Source organism: Scophthalmus maximus, chromosome 20 (genome assembly GCF_022379125.1).
Source record: "Scophthalmus maximus strain ysfricsl-2021 chromosome 20, ASM2237912v1, whole genome shotgun sequence".
Classification (NCBI taxonomy): Eukaryota; Metazoa; Chordata; class Actinopteri; order Pleuronectiformes; family Scophthalmidae; genus Scophthalmus; species Scophthalmus maximus.
Genome location: NC_061534.1, coordinates 9914497 through 9936549, shown reverse-complemented (window position 1 = coordinate 9936549; position 22053 = coordinate 9914497). Strand labels below are relative to the sequence as shown.

General features: G+C 43.0%; 2 protein-coding genes and 1 long non-coding RNA gene across 3 annotated transcripts; 2 read left to right on the top strand and 1 right to left on the bottom strand.

The window, feature by feature from the left end:
- Positions 1–4795: 4795 nt before the first annotated feature.
- Positions 4796–8706, top strand: LOC118285564 (PR domain zinc finger protein 12-like). Its single transcript, XM_035609280.2, has 5 exons — positions 4796–5233; positions 6679–6869; positions 7049–7204; positions 7387–7501; positions 7594–8706. Exons 1-5 carry the CDS (start codon positions 5008–5010, stop codon positions 8073–8075), a joined length of 1170 nt encoding a protein of 389 aa, XP_035465173.2. The 5' UTR covers positions 4796–5007; the 3' UTR covers positions 8076–8706.
- A 1780-nt stretch (positions 8707–10486) lies between these two features.
- On the bottom strand, positions 10487–12480 carry LOC118285235. Its single transcript, XR_004785057.1, has 4 exons — positions 12347–12480; positions 11312–11515; positions 10870–10959; positions 10487–10775 (listed from the first exon to the last, which is right to left on the bottom strand). It is a non-coding gene; the product is annotated as an uncharacterized LOC118285235 (long non-coding RNA).
- Positions 12481–14699: 2219 nt separating this feature from the next.
- Positions 14700–21692, top strand: fbxw5 (F-box and WD repeat domain containing 5). The gene is made up of 9 exons (XM_035608726.2): positions 14700–14886; positions 15024–15181; positions 15765–15948; positions 16705–16853; positions 17240–17572; positions 17682–17865; positions 17945–18092; positions 18253–18465; positions 19426–21692. Exons 1-9 carry the CDS (start codon positions 14700–14702, stop codon positions 19709–19711), a joined length of 1842 nt encoding a protein of 613 aa, XP_035464619.1. The 3' UTR covers positions 19712–21692.
- Positions 21693–22053: the final 361 nt, after the last annotated feature.

Here is a 22053-nt window from a genome sequence, read left to right as displayed (position 1 = left end):
TAACTTGTTAACTTAAAGTTGAACAAACTCAATTACCAATTGTATTAAACAAGATTTTTTTTTTGTGTAACACTGCATCACATCACCACAGATGTAAAATTATGAATTTGTTGCATTCTGCACATGTTCAAACATTTAGCTTAATTTTTTTGGAGGGTTTAAATTGGTAGAGAAGTCATTTGTGTTGAAATTGTCGATTTTATGTGTAAAAAAAACCACTCATTGCTAAATTGCCACAAATTACATTTTCATTATTTTTACACAACTTTGTAAGCTAAATGTTTGATATGACATCCTTTTTTGAAATCAATATCCACATCTGTTAAAATCTAAAAATGCAAAACGGACACAACTGAATCATTTTTCATGTCAAATTTCAATCTCTTCCTCGCTCAATATCAGCAGATTTCCATGCATCATTGCTATTTAAACAACCTTTTCCATATGTCCTCCCTTCACATGTGAACTGTCCAGCAGCAGCAGCAGCAGCTCATCCCTCAGGCTCCTGTCCAGTGTAATGTTCCTCTCCACCCCCTCTGGAGCCCTTCCAGCTTTTGTCAGTGCACATCTTTGCGCCCAGCAGGGAAGCTGCTGCCACAGTGGAGCCCTGCACGGCCTCATACGGGTTCCTGCATTGATGCCGTGCAGCTGTTTCCAAATCCAGCCCTTGATTTTGATCCTCTTCCTTTTTGACGCACCGTCCCCGTGGACACTTCTGGCCTGGTGGTCCATCATGGCTGTCTGATAATTTAGCTGTCCCAGGATCACTCGCAGACTTGAGGTCGAGAGGCCCGGTTCTTATTGGAATCAGCAGGTCGCGGGAGACCTGTTCCTCCTGCACGTTGCTACCTTTGAATCCTCAGAAGGATGTTGTTTCCTTTGGGAAGTCACTGCTTCAGGGATTTCTTTAATATTCAGGGGGAAGGAGACGGAATATTCAGGTTATGGGACATGTACATACGCCTGTGATTTTGAGCTTTAAAAACAACTTGATAACACCTTACAATATAATACAGCTGAAAACAGCAATACCAAAATCTATGACCAAAAAAAAAGACAAAACAATCATACACTTAAAAACACTTAAAAATGTAGGACGGTAATAATACATATAGTATTTAATTGCCAGCCCTTTTTAATATTAATTTTAATATTCAGGTTGTTTTAAATGGATGCATTGCAGCCTTTTTTGTGGTACATTCACACAAGTACTGTAACTTGTCATTTTAAAAGCATTTGGTTTTTCAGCTGCTTTATACTTGCACTACATTTGTGAGGCACAGATACTCTTGACTTCACTGAGGTGATATGTCAGCCAGAGTTACTGGCTAATCTTTGCCGATGAAGATTTTACTCATATATACTATGATCATCTTATAAAATATGATGCTTGGCATTGTTACAGACTGTCAAACAGATATCTGTATCTAAACCATGCAGCTACAACATTAAAAAACATACTCTCATACACTTTTCAATACTTTTATCTGATAAAGGCTCTGTTCTTTTACTGATGTTAAAATTTTTAAATGCAGGATTTTTAATTGCAATGAAATACATTTGACTATGACTCCAGTAAAACACATGATTACTTCTTCTACAAACTAATAGCTCCTCTTTATAGCGATGAGTAGTTTTGTCGTTAAGTTTTATTGATCTAATTTGACTGTTCATCAACATAATAATTCAAGATGTCTTTGAAGTAATTAATTTCTTTTCCCACAGTAAAGGCAGCATCACCACAGTTCAGAAAAACTTACAGAAATGCTGCAGTCAAAATTTGTGCATAATCGGCTCTCATAATTTAGTGATAAATTTCAGAATTATATTTATATTATAAATCATGCATTCATCTGTAACCATCATTTGAATTATGCAGCTGCTTATTGTCACTTATTGCAACATTATATCGTATGTTAATAGTTGATTGTTTGAATCTCCCACGTCACCAGCGCTGTCAGATTGATGTAGTGGATAGAAAAGAATATTTGACTCTCAAACACAGTGATGTAGTCTCAGTCTGAAATTATAGGCTACGTATAAGTATCAACTATACATGAGTAAATGTACTTAGTTACTTTCCACCCCAGAGGAAGAAAATACAGCTGATATGACACTTAATGCATAATAGTGGGTTGTTGTCTTTTTAATTTGGCATCACATTAGATCATAATTATTCCCTCAGTGTGTGATGATAAATCCAAATTTCCAAATATTCCTTGCACTGTAAATGGACACACACACACACACAAAAGCAGGTGTCCTGACTCCCTCATGTCCAACTAGAGGAGTTAGGAAATAAAAGCTGTTTTTAGGGGAGGAGGAGGAAGGGGGGGGGGCCTGTTGCGGACCCTCTCCTCACCTTTAGTACAGATAAGCCGATCCTCAGTCTCCTCCACACTGTGGCAGCTACCTTAATCTGTTTTTAATGACCCTGCGGAGCAGCCCGAGAGACCCCGCGCACTCTCCACTGTCCCATCTGGGGACGTCTCCCCCATACAGGCCTGCGATTATTCATGATGTATATAATGCTTTTACAATTCTCACTTTTATTTTACTGGAGCAAACATCGCGTGAAAGAAAAGCAAAAAAAAAAAAAAAAAATTCAAGACAACATTTACAAAAACTTTAATTTCCAATCATTTGCCTCTTAGTCGCTCTTAATCTGCCATTAAAGCTCCGAAACGTCCTCATGAATTATGTGAGCGCCGTCGGGTCTATTTTCCTCCGCGGCCCGTGTGTGTGTGTGTGTGTGTGTGTGTGTGTGTGTGTGTGTGTGTGTGTGTGTGTGTGTGTGTGTGTGTGTGTGTGTGTGTGTGTGTGTGTGTGTCGGTCCGCTGCTCTTTTATCCGCTCGACAGACGCTTCTTCTCCTTTCACGGGGTTTCCCACCGCGGCCTCTTTGAAATCAAAAACAATTACCGCACTCTTCGTGCAATAATTGTCAATCATCCACACGAAAATTGATAAGCTTTAAATGGACAGAATAAAGGCTTAAATAGTTTTACAATGGAGCGGCGGAGCGGGGCCGCGGGGCACGTCGCCGACATGCCCGCGGCTTTACCAGCTCCGCACAATGCCACAGGTTAATGCATAAATAAGCAAATCAAATCCATGCGTTACCCCAATTCAATTCATTTAATTCCTCTTTAATAAAGAAGCGGCCCCGCCCCGCGGGACCCCCCCCCCCCCCTCCACCGGCCATTTGCCTCGGATTTGAGCCGATGAATGCTATAAATGTAAATCAATCTAGATGAGAAAAGGAGTCCCCCTGTTGAAAAGGAGCGGAGAAATTTCATCTGGGAAAGGGGGGTGGGGGGGGGGGGGGGGACAAATGTGGGAGGGGCCCCGCTCATAAAAAGCAGCTGTTTCACAGTAATCTTTTTTCGTGCCCTGTCACTCACCTTGCCTTTTCACTATCTCTGCAGCGCCGCGGAAAAGAAAGAAAGAAAAAAGAAAAGAAATCCTCTCCACTATTGTACCGAGTGGCCCTCTCGTCTCTTCCACTACACTGCCACAGTCCATATTCGTCCGGAGGGAGAGAGAGAGAGAGAGAGAGCACAACTTTCCCCTTCTTGTTTTCCTCCTCCCTCGGACAATCCCCTTGTAGTCGCAGGAGTGAAAAGAGGAGTGCATGGATGTCAAATTGCCCTCAAAACACCATGAAAGATTGATTTGCGGCACTTTTCAGGGGCCCTGACATTACTCGGAGGGGAGCTGAATGGGGAACCTGTGAGCCGGGGATGGAATAAAGATGTCCTCTCTGCTGGAAGAGAAGCAAAACTGCCCATTTAGCACCAGTCCATCAAGCCCGAAAAAAAGAGCCGGAGAGAGAGAGGAAGAAACACAGAGGACTGTGGACCGTGGAGAAGAAAGGGCCCGTATACACTCATCTAAACGTTGTCACAATACCGAGGGAGGGAGGGGGGGTCCTCCGAACAGCCATGAATATTAAACCGCTTATATCTCAACAAGGGGCTTGGAGGAAAAAAAGAAGAAAAAAAAAGTGAAGCAGCACGTCAAAGCAGCTTTGCATTTTTTTTTTTTTTTTTTTTTTTTGCAGGGCGAACAATGCTGTAAAAAAACACAGCACGTCGAGCTTGTTGCCATTCTTGCTATTCCCGCGCTAACTCCTCACAGACACACACACACACACACACACACACACACACACACACCACTCTGTCACACATACACAAAAAAAAATGAATATTACCACCGCATGAATAGGAAGTGCCTGAGAATAAAATAGGCCAGCAGCTCCCAGACTCGATGACCCACTTCTGTTGGACACATCTCACCTCTTACACTTTTTCCCCCTTAAAAAAAAAGAAGATTAATCTCACTATTTCATTTATTCCCTCACTCTTGCATTATTGTGCGCATTTGTGAAACACAATGAAGTTCATTCACATCCACACAGGCCACAAATCATGCAGCCTATTCATCATTTGATCTATAATCGCTACTTCTTTTTTTTTCTGTAAACAACTTCTCAAGCTTTTAACAATTTCTATTTCGATCCTTGAACATATTTTTTTAAAACACAGGCCTGGACATGTTTATTGTCATTTTAACGACCCAACATTTGCAGCCTTGCACAAAATCTAAATTGCATTAAAACAATGTCCAGTTTTAAAATCTCTCTCTCTCTCCCTGGTGTGTGTGTGTGTGTGTGTGTGTTGTGTGTGTGTGTGTGTGCCGGCAGCAGGCAGGTCCGCCCGGTGAGGGGTGTGTCATTAATAAGTAATTAGACAGGGGTCAGTCAGCCACTGATATAAGGAGACCCTCACAGCCAGACGAGACACTTTTACGCGCAGCCCGCTCAGAGGAGGAGGACGCACCGTGGCTCCGCTCCCTCTTCCCCCTCGCATCGCTCTCTGCTTGTTGCTGCGCCGCTCGTTATCATCTCGGGCTCTTTTCTCTTTCTCTTTCTTTTTTTCTTTTTTTTCTTCCCCCCCCCCTCCTCCCCCCCCCCCGGTTTGTTTGTCGTCCTCTCCTCGGCGACATGGGCTCCGTGCTACCCGCCGACGCGCTGGCTCTCAAGTCTGGATTTAAGTGTCCGGGCCGCTCGCTGTCGGACGTGATCACCTCGGACATCCTGCACAGCTTCCTGTACGGCAGGTGGAGGAACGTGCTGGGCGAGCACCTGGCGGAGGAGCGGCACGGCAGCAGCGGCTGCAGCCCCAAGACCGCGTTCACCGCCGAGGTGCTGGCGCAGTCCTTCGCCGGAGGTAAACCTCCCCTGCCGCCTCACACTTGACGCGCTCGAAGCCCCCGGAGGGTTCATCGTTGAGGTTTAGAGCCTCTTTCAATGCAAGATTATTTGTCCAACATGTGCCTCTTGGATTGCACTTTATTGTAATAAAAACACGATTGATAAGGGTGAATGTAATAAATTAGGCTCTATATATATTTACTGAGGGTGTGCTTACATGATGTGGTTTTCCCATCACTCCGATCCATTTTTCCAATTTTCCCCAAATTCGGCCACTATGGCTCCATCAACCAAACCAACTTTCCCTGAACTCGCAACCTGTTTTCTCAAAGTATATCTCCAAGTCATTTTTTTTTTTTTATTCTTATGAATGTTATGCTTTATTCCGCCTTTACTTCTGCAGCTTCTTTTCTTTGATTTCGACCCATTGGACGCGCTAACGCCTCCGCAGCTCCGGGGCCGCGGCGCTCGGCGGCTCGTCGGTCGTGTCTCTGCCGCCGGGGCATTACATTCATTTGGTTAACTTTGTGCTTGACCTGGGAAAGTTTCCACTTAAATCTCGGCGAGAGGAAGAAAAAGAGCTCCCTTTCTTTGAGACGTCCCGGGTTTCTTTTTTTTCTTCTTTTTTTTTTATCCCGCATTCATCCATCTCCGGACAGTCTCTTTTCCTCTCTTGGCAGCTATGGGGCTCCGGAGCTTTTCTCTTTCTCTCCCCTTAAAAAGATTTGCTGTTCCTCGCATAATGCGCCGTGAAGGCTAAATCTAATGCTATTCATTGCGTGTCAACCATTTAATCGCCTTTCCATTTTTTTGTCGCCGAAATTCCTCCGTCTTTTAAACAAGCCCTCGTTTCATTCAGCGCAAATTTATTGCTACAAAGTTCTTAAAAGGATAATGAATTTGGAATTAGCCGTTTCTTTTGCAGCGAACTTTAATGAATATCACATCTGAAGCATGACAAATTGCTGGACCCTGGGCAATAGAGGACCATTTAACCCCCATTCACACGAGCTTCTTCTTTTTCGCAGCCTCACATGGAAAAAAAAAAATCTTTGATTTTGACATTAAAGAATCGCACGATCTTTTTTTTTCCTTTTCTTTTTCCCCCCTTTCTTTTCTGATGCGGATGAAAGTGCTTTCCAATGGGGTTTCTCCGCGCAACAAAAACGTTCTATTCAGCCAGATAATCGAATTAAACGGAGGATAAGGTGTCGCTTAATATTTCGTGACTGAAATAAGATCCAGTCCATTTGCTTCTTTCAGGACTTATCCTGCGATCCCGTTTCACTCCTTGACCAAAACATTTAGTGTCTGCCTTTTCCAAATCCCTGTACACGTCTGTGCATTTTCACAGATGCACATAAAAAAAAACACTCCAGGATTTCTTGGTATTTTAAACTTGCCAGCTTGGGTTTTTTGCGCGCGCTCATTTTTTCTTTCTTCATTTGCTTTTCTTTGCAGAGGTGCAGAAGCTGTCCAGCCTGGTGCTGCCCAGCGAGGTGGTCATCGCGCAGAGCTCGATCCCCGGAGAAGGTCTGGGCATCTTCTCGAAGACCTGGATCAAGGCGGGCACCGAGATGGGACCGTTCACGGGGAGGGTCCTGTCCCCCGAGCACGTCGACCTGCTCAAGAACAACAACCTCATGTGGGAGGTGAGCTGACACTTTGTGATCTTTACGCAGCGAAAGGCCTGCGAGGTGTGACGCAGTGGCACAAGATGTGCAACGCAGGTTATCCAGAAACTTGGACCCTTGAGGTTAAATGTTAACTTATTTATTACTTATTTCCCCTTGTTGTCATATTAAATTCAGTGTTTCCCTTGTGCGCTCAGGTGTTCAACGAGGACGGCACGGTGCGTTATTTCATCGACGCCAGTCAGGAGGATCAGCGCAGCTGGATGACCTACATCAAGTGCGCCAGGAACGAGCAGGAGCAGAACCTCGAAGTGGTGCAGATCGGCAGCAGCATCTTCTACAAAGCCGTGGAGGTGAGGAGGACAACTTCAAACTGTAGTTTTCCATCAGCAGCAGCAGCAGCAGCCAGCGAGCATGTGAATGTCCTTTAGAAAAGCGCCGCCTGCTGGTGAGCGGGAGGGTTGACAGTTGATCGTCGGTTAAAGCACAAATGGATTAACTGACCTTTGCCCTTTTCTCTCCTTCCCTCCCGCAGACAATCCCACCGGACCAGGAGCTGCTCGTCTGGTATGGAAACACACACAACACATTCCTGGGAATCCCTGGAGTTCCCGGAGTAGATGAGGAGCACCTGAAGAAAAGCAGGACTGGTGAGTTTGCACGGATCATTTACAAGAGTTTTGGTTACTGGGCAGCAGCCAAACAAGGTTTCTAAATCATCTTTCTCCGTTTCCTCTCCCAGATGACTCCCACTTGTGTGAAGGCCCTTCCTCATGCTCCCCCTCTTCTTCCACCTCCTCCTCCTCCTCCTCCTCTGCCGCCTCCATCACCACCACTGCGGGTCGCATGCGCTGCGTCATCTGCCACCGTGGGTTCAACTCGCGCAGCAACCTGCGCTCCCACATGCGCATCCACACCCTGGACAAGCCCTTCGTGTGCCGCTTCTGCAACCGCCGCTTCAGTCAGTCGTCCACACTGCGCAACCACGTCCGCCTGCACACCGGCGAGCGGCCCTACAAGTGCCACGTGTGCCAGAGCGCCTACTCGCAGCTGGCTGGCCTGAGGGCACACCAGAAGAGCGCGCGGCACAAGCCGGCGGCACAAGCCGCCGACGTGCCCCCCCAAGTGTCCCCACCCCCACCGCAGATCACCGCCATGCCGCACCACCAGCACCACCACCACCAGATGCCCCTGGTGCACCACATCCCCACCATGGTGCTATGATGACAGACACAGCGCGGACAGTCACGCAGAACACCATTGCACTTTAGGGTTAGAGCCGTTGCGGAGAAGTGAAGGGAAGCTCCGCACGAGACAGGCCTTTATTAAGGAATTACATGAGTTCATGTGATAGTGAAGCATCATACAGAGACATTTATATTTTAATGCTTACCTGTATGTGTGATCATGTGATCAAAGATTCCGACAGAAAGATATTTTACTGTTTGTATCTTGGAAAATGAAATATGTCCAGATTTTACATATAATGACTCATCAGTGTGTAAATCTAAACTGAACATGTGTCAAATATCACCACAAATGTGAGACAGATATTTTCTGCATTTTTTGTTTTGCATCACATCCTCACCAGCTCAGGTGAACTGTACCTGCAGTCAGAGTTTTGTGCAGTCGGTCCAGACGAAGGCACGTTTTCCACCGGCGTTGCATCGTTTCAGCTGCATTTGTTCCACACTGTAAACTGACATTGTCACTTTAAACCCTTTGTACAGAACTGTCTATACTTTGGAGAACATGCGTAATTGTAAAATTGTATTGTAAGTATGCCACTGTACATGTGAATGTAAATACATTTGTGCTTTCTTCTATTCTAAATAAATGCTATGACGTGACATTACACACTGTATGGGTTCTATTTGTGATTGCTGAGCGCCGCAGTATGTGATTCTGAAAAACTGCAGCATCCAAATTTACAGAGTAAAGTCCAAACCGAAGAGTGAGAACTGAGAACAGACTGATGTTCATATCTTTTCTGAGTTATTCTGATCATCTAGTCTAGTTCACCCATATGAAACAAGAAGCTGGCCTGAGAGGCACTTACACACTTATTCAACTCACTTTAATAATCCAATGTCTTGTTTTTGTTGGTCTCATCAGTACTCCATCATTTCTGAGAGGTGAAATCAAGAGAGGTATTTATATTGATTCTTTTCCTCTATGAATAAAACTGCCATCTTTTTTTTTTTCTAAATTGCCTGTCTCATTCCGCACCATGGGGGCCTGTGAGCTGTGGAGGGTTTTTGGTCATAGAAGATCCTAAAATGTAAAATTCTTCATCTTGAAATCTCCTTTTATTGGATAGTAATGAAGAATTTCTTCTTCTTTTTTTTAAATTGAACATTTTGAAAATCATTTTAAGATTCCTTGTCTTATATTGGTCATGTCAATGCAATAGTTGTGATAGGTGAACTTTGGAGAAAATGTTTAGCACCCCAGTGGCTGGAGACCCACCGAGTATAGTTAGTGTCAGGGTTAAACAGGGGACAGGTAAACAACGCACTGATGTCTGGTGTCCCACAGCCAAGAGGTGCTGGGTTGTACCTTGCGAGGCTAGGTGCAGTTTCAGGAGTGTGAGGAGGTTGTACGGTGGCCCTGAAGTGCAAATCACAACGACAAATGGGAAAACACAACGCTGCAAACAAGGTTTTGTGATGTGTCTCTTTTGTGTTTTCTTATTTGCTGTTGTTTTTTTTCTTTCTCTATGTCGTTGTGTTCTGTGATTTGCCATCATTGTTGTTGTGATTTGCACTTCTGGGCCACCATAGATTTTTCTTCCCCCTGTGACTATACACTGATCTCCTCTCGTCAGTGTCAAATAACAAGATACTTAGTAAAAATGCATTAAGTGTATTGGACACTCCACAATACACTCCAAACATCCACACTGAGACACAAAAACAACCAAACGAAACAAAAAAGGCACAAATTAGACACAGATCAAAAAAAGTGGGCCAGTCTTTTACACGTCTGAGCCAATAATCCAAATAAGTGTCTCATAATCCGCCCACAACCCTGTGTCAAGGTGTGTCCTGTCTCGTGTGCCCAAGTGTCGTAATTTAATCCATCAGTCATTTTCCCACAGGTAATAACCGTTTTTTATTTCTTCCTTGGTGTGCTTTTCCTAATTTTGTTTGTTACATGGAGATTTCATACAGTCCAGTTTTGGTTTGTGATGTGTGTTTGTATATGTTTTGATGTTTTAATGAATTGCTGGACGGACAAAGAGTAACAGATAAGTTTTTAATAAGAATTGAAAGTTGAGCATCATCTTCATCATGTCAGGATTATGTATCTTGAATATTCAAAATATAATTTACCAGCTGTAATGGGTTCCTTCTTTTAGTTTAAATTGTAATTCATCATTTTTTATAAGCTCCTTGTGATTAGCTACTGAGAAAAAAGTTGTTTGAAATAGTCTATAATAGTCTTAATGATATTTAATATCGTTTCCTTGGTCATTATATGAAAAAAAACAACTTTTCTTATTTATTCAGGCGTTTGGCTCCTGCAGTTGTTTTTTCCTCCACTTGATGGCGCCAGATATTCAGGGAAAGTGGGGAAAGGGAAGTCAAAATAGATTAACTAGACAGAATAAACGTTTATAACACTGAGTGAGATGACTTCAGAAAACATATATTTAATTAATTGGATTACAACATTACCATATCAGTTTTTCATGGTACAAACATTATGTTGGTCACTTCTGAGCTACGGCTGCACTTGTCAGGTTTCAGACATTGTCCGGCTTCCCAGAAAGGAGTTTTCAGACAAGTCGTCATTATAACAAACTGCAGAGCAACACAAACAATGAGGGCATCTCTTCAATCCATGCCGCTCGGAGGAGTTAGGGGGGAGTTTTGCTGGGTGATGATGTGTCATCACCAGAAACTGTCCACACTTTCTGCCCTGCACAGTGAGGAAAGTGAGACAGTTTAAGCATCAAAACTACAATGATCATTATTTCAACATGATCACATTTGACATACTGAGTGAGGAGCACCTTTGCACTGGTACAGTCATCCAGCTGCTGTCCTGTTTTTCTCCGAGGAGCCACAGCAACAAACTATCCACTCAGCCATTTTGCGCAGTGCTGCAGAGAAAACAGTGTAAAACAAACAGGAGTGATTATTTCATCTGTTTGTAATATCAGCCACACTGCAGTCAAGTCTGTCCTGCTGAGGTGATGCTGAGGCAGGTAACGTGATCCTACCCCTATCAGGTGTGACACATTCTGTTTTACACTAACCTACGATGCATGTTCATGTTTAAAGGCCTTATTAAAATCTGTTCCCAAACACAATTCTTTTTTAAAGAATAAAGCTGCATGTGGGGAAAAGTTATGTCATAATTCCCCTTGTTTATAAAACCTGTCAGCTACTTAGCTGTCTGTTTAAAAACTTAGCTATAATTTTGTCTTCTCCCCAAAAAGTTTTAATACTTACGATAAAGAATTAGTCACAGCATTGCTCCACTTTATTTCTTCTCTACACTAGTTTGTCTTGAAGCCCAGCAGCTCTGCTGTTCCCGTGCAGTCAGTGTTGCCATGTGTGACCACAATGACAGAACACTTTTCAGTGACACTGTGCTGTGGTGGCTCACTGGGGTGTCAGATGACCATCTGAAGTGTAGTATTACATTCCTTACTCCTTTATGGGAGTAAAAAGATCAAATGAATTAATGATGAGGGATCTCTTTATTCTATGTTGATAGATTTGTTTTAAAAACTGCACTAAAGGTTATGAGTCAGATAACATTCAATTAGATAAACGATGACATCATGTATTTTATGCACAGACAATAACTTAAAATAAGTGAAGATTGCACTGAGGGTCATTTTTTTGTGTTCTCTTTTGTCCCAAAATTACTTGTTGATGGTAACACGTCCAAAGTAACCATCATTATTAATGTAAGTGTGTGTGTGTTTTTGTATTCACACACTACGTCTGTTTCATACTTCATGTCAGTTAATCAGTTTTCGTCTCAGATGTAAGAAATTAAACACATTTGTTACCACAGTGTATTTAAGTGAGCGATGGAAAGTAACATTTCAGCCTCTTGTACATTTACTCAAGTATTGTAATCACTTTTACACTAACTATTAATACAGATATCCTCACAAATACAGGCATATCATATTCTGTATATATACAGTATTTTGAAATGGTGTATTATCTGCATACTGTATAATTGTTTTTAATGCTTTATATATGTCAATACAAATTGAATGTTTTAATCAAGGAAAATTAAGAATGCTGGACTTTTTCTTGTAAACAGTTTGTTATTACATACTGCTACTTTTAACTGATTGGAAATATGTGTTGTTTTGATGTATAAAGTGGCCTGTCTTAAAACACTGTTATCAACCCCGTTGAAATAGCTGAAAATAAAAAGACAAGACAATCTCAACAACGAAAACAGCAAAGAACTTAAACATTGTAATGCTTTTTAGTCAGGACAAACGATCTTGTGGCTGTTACCTTGATCGATCGATGGATGGATCGATCGATGGATCGATCGATTGAGCCGGTCTTGCTGCAGCGATGTTTCTGTTATCTGTTGGTAGAGTCTCGTCGGTTCGACACAACACCGGAGGATTGTTGTCATTTCTCGGTGGCTAGCTCTGAGCGCTAGCTAGCCGTTTGACTCTCTCCTCCAACACACTCCGATCCAGCAGGTGGGTCTCAGTTCAACGTCGGCAACTCTTTTGCTGAGCCGAGCCGGTTGCCTCGCGCAGCTGCGGCGCTGGTTCGCGAAGGTTGCCGCTTGTCGCCGAAACTTAGTCGTCGGACGCCGCGAACAGTTGAAAACAAACGGCCGGCTAGCGGCTAGCTCTGCGCTAGCTGGATAGATGTCCCTGGCTAGCTTAGCCGCAAACCGACTGAACAACATCCTCAAATTTACATGAACGTCCTCTTGTTGTCGGGACCTCATCTCGCTCATGTCGCATGAGTCCGAAGCGAGTCTGGTAAAGTTCGCTCTCATTGTACAGACAGTCACTTTGCTGCGAGCGAAAATGTCCATGTTAGGTCATCTTCACACGGGGCTCCGGTCCGGCGAGGGAGGCGACTTGAATGTGCTCACAGTCAGACGAGGCCACTGCTGCGTGTTTATGATATGGTTTTATTACACGTCACATTCTGAGCGTTGCCCCGGCTGCTTCGTGGGGATGTCGTTTTGAAGAAATGCCACGCCAACATGGCTCCGTTCGAGGTGCTGTCTGTCTGTCTCTGTGTCTGTCTGTGTCTCTGTGTCTCTGTGTCTGTGTCTGTCTGTGTCTCTGTGTCTGTGTCTGTCTCTGTGTCTGTCTGTGTCTCTGTGTCTGTCTCTGTGTCTGTCTGTGTCTCTGTGTCTGTGTCTCTGTGTCTGTGTCTGTCTCTGTGTCTGTCTGTGTCTGTCTCTGTGTCTGTCTGTGTCTGTCTCTGTGTCTGTCTGTGTCTCTGTGTCTGTCTCTGTGTCTGTCTGTGTCTGTGTCTCTGTGTCTGTCTGTGTCTGTGTCTCTGTGTCTGTCTCTGTGTCTGTCTGTGTCTCTGTGTCTGTCTCTGTGTCTGTGTCTCTGTGTCTGTGTCTGTCTCTGTGTCTGTCTGTGTCTCTGTGTCTGTGTCTCTGTGTCTGTCTCTGCGTCTGTCTCTGTCTGTCTGTGTCTCTGTGTCTGTGTCTGTCTGTGTGTCTGTCTGTGTCACTGTGTCTGTCTCTGTCTTTGTCTGTGTCTCTGTGTCTCTGTGTCTGTGTGTCTGTGTCTCTGTGTCTGTCTGTGTCTCTGTGTCTGTCTATGCGTCTGTCTCTGTGTCTGTCTGTGTCTCTGTGTCTGTGTCTGTCTCTGTCTGTGTCTGTGTCTCTGTGTCTGTCTGTGTCTCTGTGTCTGTGTCTGTGTCTGTGTCTGTCTGTGTCTGTGTCTGTCTCTGTGTCTGTCTGTGTCTCTGTGTCTGTGTCTCTGTGTCTGTCTCTGTGTCTGTGTCTGTCTCTGTGTCTGTCTGTGTCTCTGTGTCTGTGTCTGTCTCTGTCTCTGTGTCTGTCTGTGTCTCTGTGTCTATGTCCGTGTCCAATTTAGCGTTTTCTGTACCGTAGTCAAGGAACTATTGTCACGTCTTGACACCTTACTCGCAGAATCCTAGTTTGCACATGTCAAGTGTCAGTAAATATTACATAACAATAGTGGAGGAGCTGTGATGTTGTCACATTTTTAAATATATTTTCTATTGTTGAGGTTGAGTCCAGTGTTTCTCCCTGGGATGAAACTTTACCCTATGTGGTTTTATAGAGACAAGTTAAGATTCCAGGCTCAATTTAACATATGGAATTTAGCATATCAGTGGAATATCATTGTTAATAGTATAAATACAATATCAATATTTTGCTCTCTCTATTTTCTTGCTTTTTATAGACCAAATGATTAATCAGTTAATTGACAAAGTAATTAGCAGTTTAATAAATGCTGAAGATGATCACGAGTTTCAGCCCTATATTTGTTTGTGGTACAAAAAAAAGTTTTGATCTCAAAATGGTGGCACTCCGGTTGGTCAGTTACTGTTTCTTCAAACTTGTGCTGTGCAGCCAAGTTTGTGGATATTGTGTAAAAAAAAGCACAAGTTATCGATTTGCTTCATTTTCCTATAGCTTCAATGAAAAGTTGTAACAAGCAGATACACAACAAATGGAATAAAATTATTCTAAGGAGACTGTGTGTGTGTGTGTGTGTGTGTGTGTGTGTGTGTGTGTGTGTGTGTGTGTGTGTGTGTGTGTGTGTGTGTGTGTGTGTGTGTGTGTGTGTGTGTGTGTGTGTGTGTGTGTGTGTGTGTGTGTGTGTGTGTGTGTGTTGCGCAGGATGTTATTATGGAGTGTGGCCCAGCTCTGCCAGACAGCCTGGTGTTGGAGATCTTCCTGCGTCTGCCCCACGATGCCGTGCTGAGAGCTGGTCTGACCTGTCGACAGTGGCTGGCCGTCTCCAGAGATGAGTTCCTGTGGAGGGAGTTGTTCTACAGCTACTACCGCATCCCCCGCTCTGTACCCCGGCACCCTTGTAAATATTTAATTATTACCACATGTTTCCCTTAGGAATTGAGAAGATGACAATTATTTAATGACAAAAAAACCCCCACTTTTTCTATAGACGTTTAAAGTGGGTGAAGTTTTAACTTTTATTCTACCTCCATGCAGCGGCGCTGTCATGGAACAGGGAGTTCAGGCGTCTGTTTGACTGTATCCCCTGTGTGGAGGTTCAGACGCTGAGAGAGCACAGCGACCAAGTCCTCCACTTGGCTTTCTCTCACAGGGGTCACCGCTTCTCCTCCTGCTCCAAAGACTGCACTGTTAAGGTAGGAATTGAAGTATTAACTGATTTTCATTTTGAACTCTCATCCTTGATCTTATTTACTTTACGTTCTGCCAGCGGGACAAGTGATTGTTCCCAGTATTTGGTGACTTACTTCACTGCAGGGCTTTTCTTTTCTCCGGGTCAGTGATGGTTTTGCTCTGAAGTACACAAATTAGGTCCAAAGCAAGTTACAACAGGTGAATGTAAGATATGGATTTTAAGATTTGATTTCAACACAGCGCCACTCAAAGTGCAGCTGATATTTAAGTTAATTACCTTTTCCTTATTGGTCACACACTTTATTTACTCTGTTTGTTTGAGGCGACATTATTTTGTTTGCTTTTGACTTTTTTCTTTTGAGTGAAATTATCTTATCATATTTGGGGTTTTTAATGTCAATGTGATTGACTGTATCGGGGAACAAGTAGACTAGTCAACTGGAAACATGCAAAGGACGAGATACCACTATACTGTTTAGTTTTCAGATTGTTTCCTTGTCTGAACCGATCATTGTGTAAGCGCCCTCACTTCTTAATTATCCACTCGCTTATTTCCACACCTCTCTTTTGCCTTCTCGCAAGCAGCTGTGGGACACAGAGCGGCCAGATGGTAATATCTCCCTGGTTCACAGCTGCAGCATGCGGCAGTTCAACTGGGGCTACACTCAGTTCTCCCAGTTCAACGCTGACGACAGCCTGCTGCTCGTGTCCGGCGTCTACCTGGGCCCACACCACTCCTCTTCTGGGGAAATTGCCGTCATCAGTCTGGGTAGGAGTCAAAAAAAGGAAATCACTCAACACTCATCATTTCCTGTTGATGTAATCATGAAGATGTACAAAAGTTTTAGTTTTCAAAATAATATTAGGGCTGCAACTAACGATTATTTTCATTATCAATTAATCCGTCCATTATTTTCTCGATTATTCGATTAGTTGTTTGGTCCATAAAATGGTGGAAATATGCAAACAAGTTCAAAGATGATGTTTTGTTTTGTCCACACACCAAAGATATTTAGTTCACTGTCATAGAGGAGCAAAGACACACGAGGCGGAAATCATAGAAATCATAGTACTTTTTCCCCATAAAACTACTCGATTAGTGATCTATTAATCAGTTAGCTGTTTCAGCTCTAAATATTATCACAAAGTTTTTCGTTCTACAAAGTTGTCATCATTTGGTTTTTTCTTTGAGATCAGACCAAGTCATTACATTACATTTACATTACACTAATTTCAAGTCATAACCGCCTCATGTTATCTGTGATTCTGTGATATTTCATTTTGTTTGCTTAAAAAAACAAACTATTAAATTGTTCCAATGTGTTGATTTACAGCATTGAGAAAAACTTTCAGCCTTATTAAATGATATAGACGACAGAAATGAAAAAGTACAGAGCTGTAGACTGACCTAAAAATCATCTGCCAGACGGCAGAACCATCCAAAGTAAAGCAAGCACACAGCTTTGTTTCACTTCAGCTGTGTTTCAATTTTCCTGCCCCCCCCCCCATCGTCTGCACGTCACAGAAAATTACACCCTGTTATCGCGGGTGAGGAACAAGCCGTACGACGTGTTTGGCTGCTGGCTGAACGAGACCCATCTGATCTCTGGGAACCTGCACTGGATCGGCAACCTGACCTCCTGCTCCGTGCTCTGGCTCAACAAAGCCTTCCAGGTGAGACCCAGCGCTGCAGCTGATGTTCACAAGTCATTCAGAATCTCTCCACCGATACAGAAGCTGCAGGGAGAAGTTCTTTGATATTATTTTGGAATCTTAAAAAGTACATTTTATTTTATTTGTCATGTATTTAAAATTCTTTCAACTTCATGTCCCTTTTGCATTCATACATCCCTGATTGCTATAAAATCACAATTTTTAAAGGCTATTATCAGTTTGAATTTGCTTAGTATTTGACCAAATGTATGGAAATGTGTGATATAATAAAATATATATATATAATATAATATAATAATAACTACAACAATAAATGAAAAATGAAAATGTTCCCACATCCCAGTCAACGTCGTCACTCCCCCTCACCCATTTCGTTTCTGCGACAGGATGTTGAATCGGAGAATGTCAACGTGGTGAAACGCCTTTTCAAGATCCAGAACATCAACGCGAGCACCATCCGCACGGTGATGGTGGCCCACTGCCGTCGTCACGACAACCCGGACTTGGTGCTGGATTACGAGGCCCAGTCCCAGGCTCAGAGGCAGAAAGGGCCACAGCGGCAGCACCAGCCCCTCCTCTTTGACCTGGGAACCTCCGGCAGTGAGGACGAAGACGAAGAGGAGCAGGAGGAGGGCTGTCGGAGGGAAGCGAGGTGTCAAGGCCTCCCCACTGCCCGCCACCCGCAGCCCGCCATCTCAAACCTGGAGCACGTCATACAGGTGAGCTGGGTGGAACACTCTCACGCATTTTATTCCATTTTTGAAGGTAATGTGGTTCTTCAGTGTTCCTCTTTTTTTTTCTCTCTCTCTTCTTCATCATTGTTGTCAGAGTCGTAAAAACGTAGGGGCCAGGGAGCTGGAGATTGAGAGCCGGGTGGCTCAGATGATGGGCAGAGCCCACACGAAAGCATCTGACTGCAGCCTCACCGAGCCCTCTGAGCCCGGGGACGGAGAAGACAAAACCTACCTACTCTTCACCACCGGCAGCCTAACATACTCACCTCACCAGATAGGTACTGTTGGTTTCAAACCAAAATCCCAATGCAATCGCATTGCAACACATTTTTGAAACTTGTCGCTCTTCCTCTCCAGGTATTAAGCTGATCAAGCCCGACCAGATGACAACTTCTGGTCCCGTCCTCGGTGAAGAGCGGAGTTCGGATGAGTTTTTTGATTCCCTGGACCACGTTATTGATATCCATGGACACATTATTGGAATGGGCCTTTCTCCAGACCACAGGTGAGTAAATGAAGACGCACATTATAGATATCGAATGTAGAATCAATCAATTTTGAATGTCCAAAGAAATTTGGCCATGTAACGTAGCACCGCTGCACTATATTTTAGTTTTAAAAACAGATTTTGATACCGTACATAACCCTTTCCTGTCAACGATCAGGTACTTGTACGTGAACAGCCGGGCTTGGCCTGCGGGATGCGTGATCTCTGACCCCATGTCTCCGCCTCCCATCGCCGAGGAGATAGACCTGCACGTCATCGACCTGAAGAGCTTGAGGGAGGAGAGGAGGAGTCTGCGCGCTCACCGAGCCTTCACTCCGAACGACGAGTGCTTCTTCATCTTCCTCGACGTCAGCAGAGACTTTGTTGCCAGGTGGGTGATGCACTGGGCACGTTTCATAAGCAGCTTTCACAGTCTTTACCACCAATTTGCTTGTATGTGGCCTTTGAGTGGTCATGTGTGAATAGTAAAAAGTGGGAAATCTGTTACCACAACACGACTGCTCACGTCGTAAGAAAATCTTATATTACAACTTTTGTTTTCGGGAACAGAGGACTTTTGGCTGCGTGACCAGTCACATAGTTTTAAAATGATAATGACCGAGGCTGCCATCGTCACTGGAAAAGTTTTGTTAATTTATTGTCACGATGTTACAAAATATATCTGAAAGCACAAGATGTCACTGAGGAGATACACTTTGAATATCAAATTTTATCTTTCATTTTGGGGACAGGCTGCTGATTCACAAATTAAACTTGTCTTCTAAACTTGCCTTATCTTCTCCCAATTACAGATGCATATGCACTTTGTCTAGAATGCTTTGTCTAAACAGTTAATGCTGTACTTCATTTCTTACTGTTTTGACTTATGTATATAATTTATATTGCATATTTTCATGCTCTTGAGGCAGTAAAAATGAAAATCAGAATCTGGAAATATTGAATTCATAAACCACTTATGTACAGTTCAGCAACCACATTGTTTAGCTTTCATTCACTATTTTGGTTCTTAAGCATATTGCACACTGATTTTCTAATTTTGAGCTGAGATCATTGTTTTAAATCGTAAAGTGTGGAGCTGAAACTGTGAAGCAGTTAATTGATTTGTGAGAGAAAATTACTCAGTGTAATAACAGATCCATTGTTTCAAGTACAATAAAAAAAAACTAAAAAAAAACACTTGTTCCAGCTTCACATAGTTAAAGTTTGCTGTTTTTTCTTAATGCTACACGCTTGAAGTAGCGTCACCAAGGCCAAAGTGTGGCATCGTTTGACAATAGAGTTGAAATGATTTCACTTGACTGACCTATGCCTCCGCTCTCCTTCCCTTCAGCGGAGCTGAAGACAAACACGGCTACATCTGGGACCGTCACTACAACATCTGCCTGGCGCGTCTGGCGCACGATGACGTGGTGAACTCGGTGGCGTTCAGTCCCGCCGACCAGGAGCTGCTGCTGTCCGCCAGCGATGACTCTACCATTAAGGTGTGGCGCTCGCCGCGCATGGTCCGCCTGGCGCAGGCCCCCGCTCGGCCACCACGGCCCCGCAGCCTCCTCACGTCCTGGCTGACTCGCAGCAAGAACTCCACGTCCGCCAGCAGCGTCAATGGAAAACCATGAGTCAGGTCTGAAAACGCTTTAAAAGGAGTGGGAGGGAGCAAGGGGAGGAAAGTTTGATCTGTTTCCTCTGTGGTGTGAATATATATATGCACTCCATGTACATGTACAGTGTGGTTGCAGTCGGTGGTTTTGCTTGGCTTCACGGTGTCGTGACCTACAGCTCAGCGTCTTCAGCTGACAGGGGACGAGACTTGACTGTGTTGGACACAAGGGGGCGCCATTGAGTCAACAAAGGAGCGTGTTACAATTGAAATGTTGTTACAGATATAGTGTGGAGCCCTACATGCACAAGACAGACATTCAGAACCTGCTCCTGAGAGATGGTACCGGTCTGTTCTTTTTTTTTTTTTTTTTATCTGGTGGTGTAAATGTACTGCAGAGGTGGCACCTTGACATTGTGGCTGTCATGTCCTGCTCATCAGAGACAAAGTGCTGTACCTGAAAATAACCCCCCCCCCCATTATTATGGAAATATCCCGTTTTCCCCCCAGTTTTCTAAGAATTATAAGACCGTTCAAACCCAAAAGGGAAAAGACATTTAGCTGCATTAACTGCAGTTGGCCTCGGTTTTTAACGGGACGTCCCATCCTATTGTTTTATCGCCCCCAGAAGTGATCGATCACTATTCTATTAAACATAGAATTATTATTGAGTAATTTAATCTAGAAAATTTATTGAGGAACAGTCGACGTGGGGCAGGACTGTGAACAAAATTTGTGTAGCAAATTGTTTTCGGGGCATATATTATGTAGAAATGTATTAAAACACCTTTGTTCCTTAGTAGCACAAAGCAACATCCTTTAATTTTGCCTTCTGGACTTTTTGTTCATGCAAAAATGCATTTTCCTTCTACACAACTACATGTCACAAACAAATTATTTTTGTTTTCAAGAACAACTTTTTCAATTTTTTTTTGGCCAAAAACCTCATAGATGAGTGTATAGAGCTATATTTGGTAATTTTAGTTGCACTGTTGTCCAATTGGTCCTGTTATTGAGGTCATCAGTTTAAAAAACAATATTTCAATTAACCATCACCACCCTCACCATCTGTCCAGAGATGTATTATATCCTATTAGATAGTGTGCACATTATAAAACAAGCAATGTTACAGTACGTATTTATATATGTAACATCTCCATCAGGATTCGCAGCGGTTGGAGATAATCATTATATGAACGTGGCACATATTTCATTTTTCAATTCACTAACATTTAAAACATAATACTGATGCGATATTCAGTAAACACATTTCTGAAATTGGCAGGTTTTAAAAAAAAAAAATATTTGTAATTCTGTTAAAAGATGATTGCACATGAACAACAACAATAAACAATTTATAAAATATCAGTAGATAGAATTTTTTGGACATTTCAAGTCAAACAACCCAAATCGATGATGTAGCACCATATTGATGTGTTGACTAACCGCCCTCAATTCCTTTAAAATATTAATTCAGAAATACATAAATGACAGTGTCATAGAAAAAAACTGAGTAAAACCAACTGCCACTTCAATCTAAAAGTCTTGAAATGTTTGTGTGTTATTCCCTGACTTTCCGTCAGGATCCTCTTCAAGGTCCTTTTACTTTTGCTGATCTAAGACTTGTCAAATTAAAGCAAACGAAAACTAAAACATTGACAAGTGAACTATGACACTTCAGTTGCAGTTAAACCCGCAGAAGGTTCAGGTACTTTACTTTGTAGATAGTTATGTTTCGATGGAGATTCCCTTCTGTAGGCGGGTTTCCTGTAACTGATTACAAACCCAGTTTTAATGAGATCAAATTACACATCCACAAGAAATCTGTGTGGATTCAACACTCCTTTCAGATGACTCTCGCCACCGATTGTGCAGCATTTGTTTTGAAATGTGTGCAATAAGCCATGAACTCTGTGTCCCCTTCAACCACTTTGCTGTAGCCCATTTCTTTTTGGATCATGTTTACTGCCCTCTCCCCTTAAATAAAGAGTCTCAACACATGTCGGATTAATATTCTTTTCTACCGAAAAACTGAGTTTTTTGTTCCGTTTTGGATGAAAGGTGTGTTACTTGCAAGAACTCTCTCATTACTTTTAGTCAGTTTACTTCTCAGAAAGTCTTTTGATCTTGTTGACGCTCAAATTAGAAAGCAACAAAGGCACATTTGAGTCCAAACAGAGACCTGACGAAGCAGATGCCAGCTCTCCCGTTAGGCTAAGCGTAAGACGTATAGCTCAAATGCAGGTATTCTTTATACCAATGCAGCTTGTTAGCTTACTAACATTTTCTTATCAGCACTAAACAGAAAACACATAAGGGTGATAGTGATGCCATCTTTGTAATTTAGCGGGTACTTTCATG